Source organism: Trachemys scripta, chromosome 17, assembly GCF_013100865.1.
Source record: "Trachemys scripta elegans isolate TJP31775 chromosome 17, CAS_Tse_1.0, whole genome shotgun sequence".
NCBI lineage: Eukaryota > Metazoa > Chordata > Testudines > Emydidae > Trachemys > Trachemys scripta.
The window spans coordinates 3,281,720-3,289,882 of record NC_048314.1 but is presented as its reverse complement, the minus strand read 5'-3'; the positions used below and the strand labels follow the sequence as shown (position 1 = coordinate 3,289,882).

At 63.1% G+C, this 8,163-nt stretch overlaps 1 protein-coding gene across 3 annotated transcripts in view; it reads left to right on the top strand.

The window, feature by feature from the left end:
• The window catches only part of RGS3 (regulator of G protein signaling 3), a 46,708-nt gene that overhangs the window by 22,335 nt on the left and 16,210 nt on the right, over window positions 1–8,163 (top strand). For 2 of the 3 annotated variants that reach the window (XM_034793382.1, XM_034793381.1), the window contains one exon: window positions 2,369–2,968. In XM_034793382.1, the coding sequence (XP_034649273.1) occupies window positions 2,369–2,968 (600 nt within the window). Of the gene's footprint in view, window positions 1–1,084; window positions 1,206–2,368; window positions 2,969–8,163 lie in introns of those variants that run through there. The other variant, XM_034793383.1, reaches the window with a different exon arrangement.

The window sequence follows — 8,163 nt, the reverse complement described above, 5'->3', positions numbered from 1 at the left end:
GGCTTTTGGGGATTTCCCCCCGGACGGGGATTTGAGCCCCCAAAAGCCGGACATGTCCGGGAAAATCCGGACGTATGGTAACCCTACCCTGCGGGGCCTGGGACAAATTGCCCCACTTGCCCCCCCTTCTGGTAAGTGCAGGACTCTGCACCTGTCCTTGTTGAACCTCATCAGATTTATTTTGGCCCAATCCTCTAATTTGTCTGGTCCCTTTGTATCCTGTCCCTACCCTCCAGCGTATCTTCCACTCCTCCCAGTCACAGGCGCCGGCTTCCTCCAGGTCCCAAGGGTGCTCAACCCCCCGCTTCGCCCCCGGCCCCCCCCCCCCCCCCCCCCTCTCCCCAGCCCCCCCCCTGCCCCACCTCTTCCCGCCCAGTTGCTTTGATACCGGGGGCTCCCAGCAGACTCGCCCAGCTGCGTGCCCCAAGGAGAGAGGATTTCTTAGTGCCTGCAGGCTGCTAGGGGATAAGCTGTGCCCTTTCCCAAGCCAGGCCTCATCCCGGACCGTCCTGGAGCACTGCTATGCCCAGGCAAGGTGGCACCAGCTGGCCCACGAGTGCTGGGCCCTGGCTCAGAGCCAGCCAGCAGCAGCAGCAGCAAACGACCTCGGTGTTGCCTGCTCTCTTGATGTGATCACAGGTCTCACTCTATGGGGTGTTTGTCTCAAAGCCCAGCTCCGAGCTGTGGTTCCCTGAGAATCTCACCTTCCCCGTGGGAAAGAGAGCCCGTGGCTGGCCCTGCTGGCTGCAGAACTGGGGGGGCCGAGGCTCAAACACCAGAAGGTGAAGAACAAACCTGACAATGACCATTTGAAAAGATCCCATGTTTTTCTGGGGCCTGGCTCATGAGAGCCCCACGGTGCTGCAGGGGGGTGGGAACCCCAGAGGAGGAGCACCAGGCAGCAGGGGGCTGGGATCTGGGAGCCCTGAGTGAGTGGCATGTGGCAGCCCAAGGCAGGCTGTAAGTGCAGGCCCAGGCTGGGCTGAGCCTTGGGCAATCAGCAGATGAACAGGGGCCGGCACTTCCCCTTTGCTTTTTGTTCCTGTGGCGCAGGAGGGGCAGGAGCTGCCAGACGAGTGTGTCTGGTTTCACTGCCTGCTTCTCCCTGCTGCAGCCTGGCCCTGGTGCTCGGAGAGCCAGGCCAGCTCCGCCGGATCTCCGGGAGGCTGAGCCAAGCCACAGCGGGTGCTGGGGTGCCATGCAGGGTAAGGACAGTGCCTGTTGGTCATGGGCTCTGGCTGAGCCCATCTGGGTCTGGAACCTGTGCCGGGTGCCCGTAGCCAGACTGTGCCGAGCCAGCCTGGCCTGGCCTCGTGCACTCTCAGTGCCTCGTCCCCACCACCCCAGGGTCTGTGGCTGCCGGTGTCTTCAGCTCTCCGAGTGGGGCTGCCATGCCAGGGCTCTCCGAGCTCGGAGCAGCAGCCCTGCTGGCGACATAGCTGCTCCTGGCACTCCGTGGGGACCCATCAGAGAACTCTGAGTCAGGCAGACCCTGCCACGCAACAGAGGGTGCCCCACTTGCAAGCAGCCCAAGCCCTATGGCGAGGTGGGGCTCATGGGACAGACTGGGAGGATGGTCAGTGGGCACAGACGGGCTGGTGGGAAGCCCTGGGTTCTGGGTGGGCTCTGCAAGGGTCCCTCCAGAGCCGTGTCTTCATGAGGGCTACCGGGCCATGCAGGCTGCCAGCAGAGGTCCCTGGCTTGGGCCTGGTGCTGAGGCTGAGGGGGCGTGTAGGTAGTCCAGGCCTGGGTAAGGAATGGTGTCCCTAGCCTCTGTCTGTCAGAGGGGAGATGGATGGCAGGAGAGAGATCACTTGATCATTACTTGTTAGGTTCACTCCCTTTGGGGCACCTGGCATTGGCCACTGTCGGTAGACAGGCTATTGGGCTAGATGGATCTTTGGTCTGACCCGGTACGGCCATTCTTATGTTCTTATATGATGCAGTCCTGCCATCGTCTGCCCCTTCTCCTTGGCACTCTGAGAGCCCTCAGCAGGGACGGGGTTGGGAGGCCCGGGCCCGGCTGTAATGAGGATAATAAAGCATCATGGCCCCTCGTTCTGTGGGTCGGTGGTTGGGGCTGGAAGGACATTGCCCAGTGCTGCCTCCCCCGACACCAGCAGAGGGCAGCACGCTCCACTTCAGAGCTGGAAGAGCTGCGGCCTGGCCCAGCCCGTTGTGGGCAATGATCCAGCAGTGGGGCTGAATCAACATATTGGGGGATTAGAAATCGAGAGACCTCGGTACGCCCCCTCCCCCGGGACACTGGGGGATGTTGCTGGCTCCCCTTGGCACACAGACATGGGGGATGTCCCTGACTCCCCTTGGCTTATCGTTTCCCCCCTTTTGTCCTGTCTTTCCCTGGCAGATGCTTGAGACGGACACTGAGGAGCTGAGGGTGATGCCCTCTGAGGAGGAGAAGGTGGCAGGGGGTGATGCCTGCCCGGACGCAGAAGGGGCAGCAGAGGGGGCGTTGAAGGAGGCTGCCCTGGGGGCCCCACTGCAGGAGGAGAAGGTGGTGATTGCAGCCGAGTGTGTGGAGGAGCAGCCTGGCTCCAGCCCGGCCTTTGTGATCCCGGAGTTGCGGCTGGACAGCACGGCGGACGGCCCGACGGACGAGGAGGATGAGGAGGAAGACGAGGACGAGGACGAGGAGGAGGACAGTGACCAGCTCTATCTGGAGAGGAGCGAGGGGAAGCGCTGCAGCATGATTGAGCCATCGGGCTGCGAGCCGACCTACACCCTGACAGTGCAGGGCTCCCTGCGGCGCCGCACACACAGCGAGGGCAGCCTGCTGCAGGAGACGAAGGGCCACTGCTTCACCTCCGACACCACCCTCAACTGCCTGGACATCCAGGGCCCCCAGACCCGCTGGGCACTGCCCTCGCCCAGGACCCTCAAGAAGGAGCTCACCAAGAACGGGGGCTCCATCCACCAGCTCGGCCTCCTCTTCTCTGGGCACAGGAAGGTACGTGAGCCAGAGCCCCCCGCTCCCTCCCCTTGCCAGGCTGCTCTCCCTCGCGGTGGGGAGGAGCTGGGGGGTGCCCTCCCTTTCTGGGGATGTCCTGCTGTCAGGAGGGCTGACGGCTATCTCGGCAGGGTCTGATCTCCTCTCCCCCACGGAGGGGTCCCTCTGTGCCCCGGGGATACAGGCCTGGAGCCAGAGAGAGAATGGGGGAGGCCGGACTAATGCCTTCCTCATCTGCATGGCCCTGGGCAGATCCAGTCCCTGGCCGCAGGGGTTACAGGGGGCACAGCTGGGGAGGTTGGCATGGGGCCCCAAGCACTGAGGCTTCTGCCACCGGGCTGACAGGCCTGTGTCCCTGCAACCCAGCCGCTGGGGGTGCTGTGTGCCCATCCGCCAATCCTCATCCTGTGCCCACCCTGCCCATGGAGGACAAGTCACTCGCTGAGCCCGAGTGCCAGGCCCCAGCCCAGCTCTCTCCAGAGCCCAGGCACTGTAGGACCCGCCACCAGCATCCCCAAACTCCCACCCTCACTGCAGGGCTGAGGCTGGCCTGCTACGCTCCAAGCCGCAGCATGGCAGATGGCAGCTTGGGTTCCGCTGTGGTGCCGGTGGGGTGAGCGGGCAGCATTCACGGAGCTGCTGTGCCTCTCCTCCAGATTGGGCTGGTTTGGGGTGTGTTTTTGGTGCCCCCTCCAGGCAGCCCAGTGCAAATTCTGCCCCAATGTCCAGCCCTGGGCTCATAAGACCCAGCCCCTCCGCCCCCAGCATCAGTGCTACCAGTGCTTCTACAAGACAGGTGGGGATCCCCACCTAGCTCCGGGAAACCAGAGACCCCCAGCCTGGAGCCCCATCTCCCCAGCAGATTGATGGTGCCTGGCACGGAGGAGCTGAGCCCTCGCCCCACAGGGAAGGGCGACTCTGCCAATGATGTCATTGTCTGGCTCCTCTGGCAGCACCGTCTGATCCCCGCCCCTCAACAGCTTCCTCCCCATCCGGATGTTTAATGTTCAGTCCCGTGCTCACACAGCGTACGTGCCTGCACCCACCCGGGACTCCCCGCTCAGTGTTGCAGGGGCAGGTACAGCCCTGCCACTGTGCCCTGCAGAAGTGCTCCTCCGTGACCTGTGCAGGGGACACATCACCTTCATATTGGTGCACAGAACAAAATTCATGTGGTGTGGGTGGGGATGAGGGGTTCGGAGTGTTGGAAGGGGCTCAGGGCTGGGGCAGAGGGTTCGGGTGCGGGGGGGCTGACGGCTCTGGCTGGGGGTGCGGGCTCTGGGGTGGGGATGGGGATGAGGGGTTCGGAGTGTGGGAGGGGGCTCAGGGCTTGGGCAGAGGGTTGGGGTGCGGGGGGGCTGACGGCTCTGACTGGGGGTGCGGGCTCTGAGGTGGGGATGGGGATGAGGGGTTCGGAGTGTGGGAGGGGGCTCAGGGCTGGGGCAGAAGGTTGGGGTGTGGGGTGTGTGGGGTGGGGCCAGGGATGAGGGGTTTGGGGTACAGGCTGCCCAGGGGCTATGGTGGGGAGAGAGAACTCCCCTCAGCCCTCTCTCGCCGCAGCAGCTTGGGGCCAGGGGAGAGGCGCCTCTGCCCGGCCGTGGCAAGTCCGGGGCAGCTCCGCGCTGAGGCCCTGAGCCCTGCAACTGCGCAGCTTAGAGAGAATTTAGCCTGGTGCCAAAGCGCCTCCTGTGGTGGAGCCTTTCGGATTCCCCGCTGGATTGTCGCAGGCGGCTTCCCCCTCCCTTCCCAGCTCTCATCCTGCACCCAAGGCCCACTCTCGGTGGGTGCCATCAGTGTATTGCCATGGAAACGAGGGTGATGTCAGCAGTATCTTATGACTTCACTGCTAGATGAACAGGAGTACTTGTGGCACCTTAGAGACTAACAAATTTATTAGAGCATAAGCTTTCGTGGACTACAGCCCACTTCTTCGGATGCATATAGAGTGAAACATATATTGAGGAGATATATATACACACATACAGACCTGTTCATGCTCTCTGTGGGTTGTGGGTCGGGACTGAGGGGCACCAGCAGAGGTGGGATGGAGGAGCTCAGGGCTGGGCTAGCAGGGGCTGCGGGTAGGGACTGAGGGGCACCGGCAGAGCTGGGAGGGGGGAGCTCAGGGCTGCGGGTAGGGACTGAGGGGCACCGGCAGAGCTGGGAAGGGGGAGCTCAGGGCTGCGGGTAGGGACTGAGGGGCACTGGCAGAGCTCCATTGGAGAACTTGCTCTGCACCCATCACAGCGGAGTGCGGCAGTTGCTGGGTGCTGTTTTCTGTTGCACAACAAATACTTACAGGAAAGAACCTGCCCTTGGCAAAGTTTTGGGCAGGGGCTGGGAGCCCTTCGCAGCGCTCTCCCCTGGGGGCACGTCCCGCTGGGAGCTGCCAGCCGATGACTCACTCCAGGCCTCTCTCAGGTTAATCCCCAGAGGTTTAGTGCGGAGATGCTGCCCCTGCTCCGGCCGTCCTGGTGAGCTTTCCTGGGGCCCTGTCAGCGTGGGGAACAGCCATGGAGCTGCCTGTCCAGAGGGCAGTGGGGAGGGGTCCCAGGCCTGCAGCCCTTGGCTCCTCTGGGTTGGCTCAGAGCAGAGCGGAGAGCCTGAGGGCTGGCAGATGGACCCCTCTGGGCTGGGGCAGTGCTGGGCTCTCTGGGGGATCTCCATCCATTCAGACTCAGCCTGTGTTCTGGGCAGCTCAGGCCAGAGGGTGAGCATGGGCCTGGCTGCCGCGGGGGTTCAGGAGAAGCAGCCTGTTCGCTCCAGGGCCCCCCCTTCGCCAGCCCGCCCGCCCAGGAGCAGCTCTGCCCGCTGGGGGTAGGAATCTGGCAGAAGGGGCCCAGCTGTGCTGAGAAAGGTCCTGGTGTCACAGTGCCGGTTTCCCCAGGAGATGCTTGGCTCAGTCTGGTGAGAGCCTGCAGGGAGCCAGCTGGGGCTGGTGGGACTCTGCTGCCCCCTTCTGGGCGAAGTGAGGAGTGCTCCTCAGACAGGCAGCCATTGGCCTGTGGCTCCGGTGATAGGGTCTGGGCTCCTGGAGCAGGAGGGGTCACGCTCTGTCCCACCAGTGAGCCCAGGCATGACCGTGGCCCCCCAGCACTGCTCAACACTGGGGGCTTGTTACAAGGTCCACCCTGGCCTGAGAGCTGTAGCTTGTCCAACTGGGCAGGGCCCTGGTGTCCGCTCCTGAGCCGTGACACAGCTGGCTGCAGGCAATGGGGCTCCCTGTGCAGTTACCAGGCCACCTCTCAGGATCTCCCAGTCTGGCCCACGCGGTTGCTCTAGTCGCTGTCATCCCGTTGTTTCCAGCCCAGCACCCCCGTTCTGTGCATGCCTGGGGAGATCAGCGTGGCTCCAACGCCACCTGCTTTCCTGGGGGGCAGGCGGGAATCCCCAGCCAGTGCCAGCAGGGATCTCCAGGGAAGTTGCTAGGAGCAGTGCAGCGGGGAGGGCCAGGGGTCAGCCTGGTGACTGGCTCCTCATGACCGACTGGACCCGAGCGCCCCATGCAGTGCTGTGACTGGACAGTCTCCGGCTCTAGTGCTGTGGCCTGAACCCCCTGCTGCCCACCCACCGCCCCATGCTCAGAAGAGCTGCAATGGGCTATGGATCAAACCCCAGCCCGGTGCCAAAGGCCACTCAGGAGAACTGCTGGGTCTGGGTCAGAGACCCCCGTCCTGCTTGCTCAATGCGAGAGCGCCCACTAGTGGGCAACTGTGCTAATCAGCAACGGCCTCCTGGTTGGGGGCTATTTCCCAGGGTCCTGGGTCAGGTGGAGCCTATGGCACATCAGGGGCAGTGAGCCCTGTGTATTAGCTGAGCTATCACCACAGCTTAGTGGGGGAGACACAGACAAAATAATAAATAAAAAAACAGAGAGCCGGGGCAGGGGGCACCATAAGCACCTTCTCCCCACAGCTGCTGCTCCTAGGGCACGACAGTCCCTCCTCCCGCGCACAGTTGATCTCTGTTTCTCACGGCTCACTCCGTGCTGTGGGTGTGTGTGGCAAGGTCCACTGCGCTCGCAGACCTGCAGGATCTCTCCCCTGGCTGCCCAGGAAGTGGTGGTGTGCAGGCCTCAGCAGCGGCTGCTGCAGGCTGGTCAGTGCCCCGTGCTCTGCCCCCACAGCTCCTTCGACCCCAGAAGATTTGCTCTGAGTGTGTCTGGAGGCAGGGGCCAGGGTGGCCACTCGATCTTTCGGTGACTCTGTCAACCGGGCCGGGCAGCTTTTCTGCTGGCTCTGCCCCCTCTGCCTCAGTAGCTGCATGGCAAGGGGGAGAGGAGGGGGAGGGATGGCAGGATGGCTGGGGCACCCCAAGGCACTCTCAAGAGCCTGAGGGTGGCACACCTTGCCCGGCCCAGATTCCCTGGCATGCCTGTTTATTTCATTGCCATGGCAAGGCCCGGCGTTGGGTCAGTGCCAGCAGACAGTAAAGGAAACTGCCCCACTCAGAGCATCTGTCCTTTCTCACCCTCTGATTCCAGCCGCAGCCCAGTCACCCTGCAGACCCCAGCCCAGGGTACCTGCCCCGATCTGACCCCCGTCCACTGGTTCATGGGGGGGGCTGAGGGGGGTCGGGTGGGGTGCAGGCCAGGGAGCACTAATGTAGTCGAGGGGAAATGTGGGGAAATGGAGTCTGCCCACTTCTCATTTGGGGACTATGGAGTTAGGCTTGGGGTAGTTTTCTCCCTTCTTTTCTTATCGCTGACCCTCCTGGGGACTGCGCAGGGCCTGGGGAACAGCCGCCCCACAGCCTGCAGGCTGGCGTTCCCTGCCCCATGCCTCCCAGGAGACCTTCAGTGGCTCTGGCCAGCTCCCCGAGCTCTGAGCTTGTTGCTCTCCTTTCTACACAGAGATACAGCAGGGTGGATGAGCCCATCTCCAGCCGGTCCCTGCTGCCATGCCACTGGGGGAAGCCACTCTTCCTATGGAAGCTGAAGCACATTGTGGTTCCTAATAGGGATGAATTGCTGTGATGGGCTGACCAAGCCCAGGGCTCAGCCCTGAATGCTGCCGCTAGAGGTGGGCACACGCCCTGTCTGAGGGGGCAGGTGTGCAGCAGAAAAGGGAAGAGAGGCACCCAGGGCCCTTGGAGCAGCTTGTTTGGGGGTATCTTCTGCCCACTGCTGAGGGGTTTAACAGGGACTAGAAAACCCCATGTAACCTGCCTACGGAGTGCCCTCTAGTGGTAGTTCT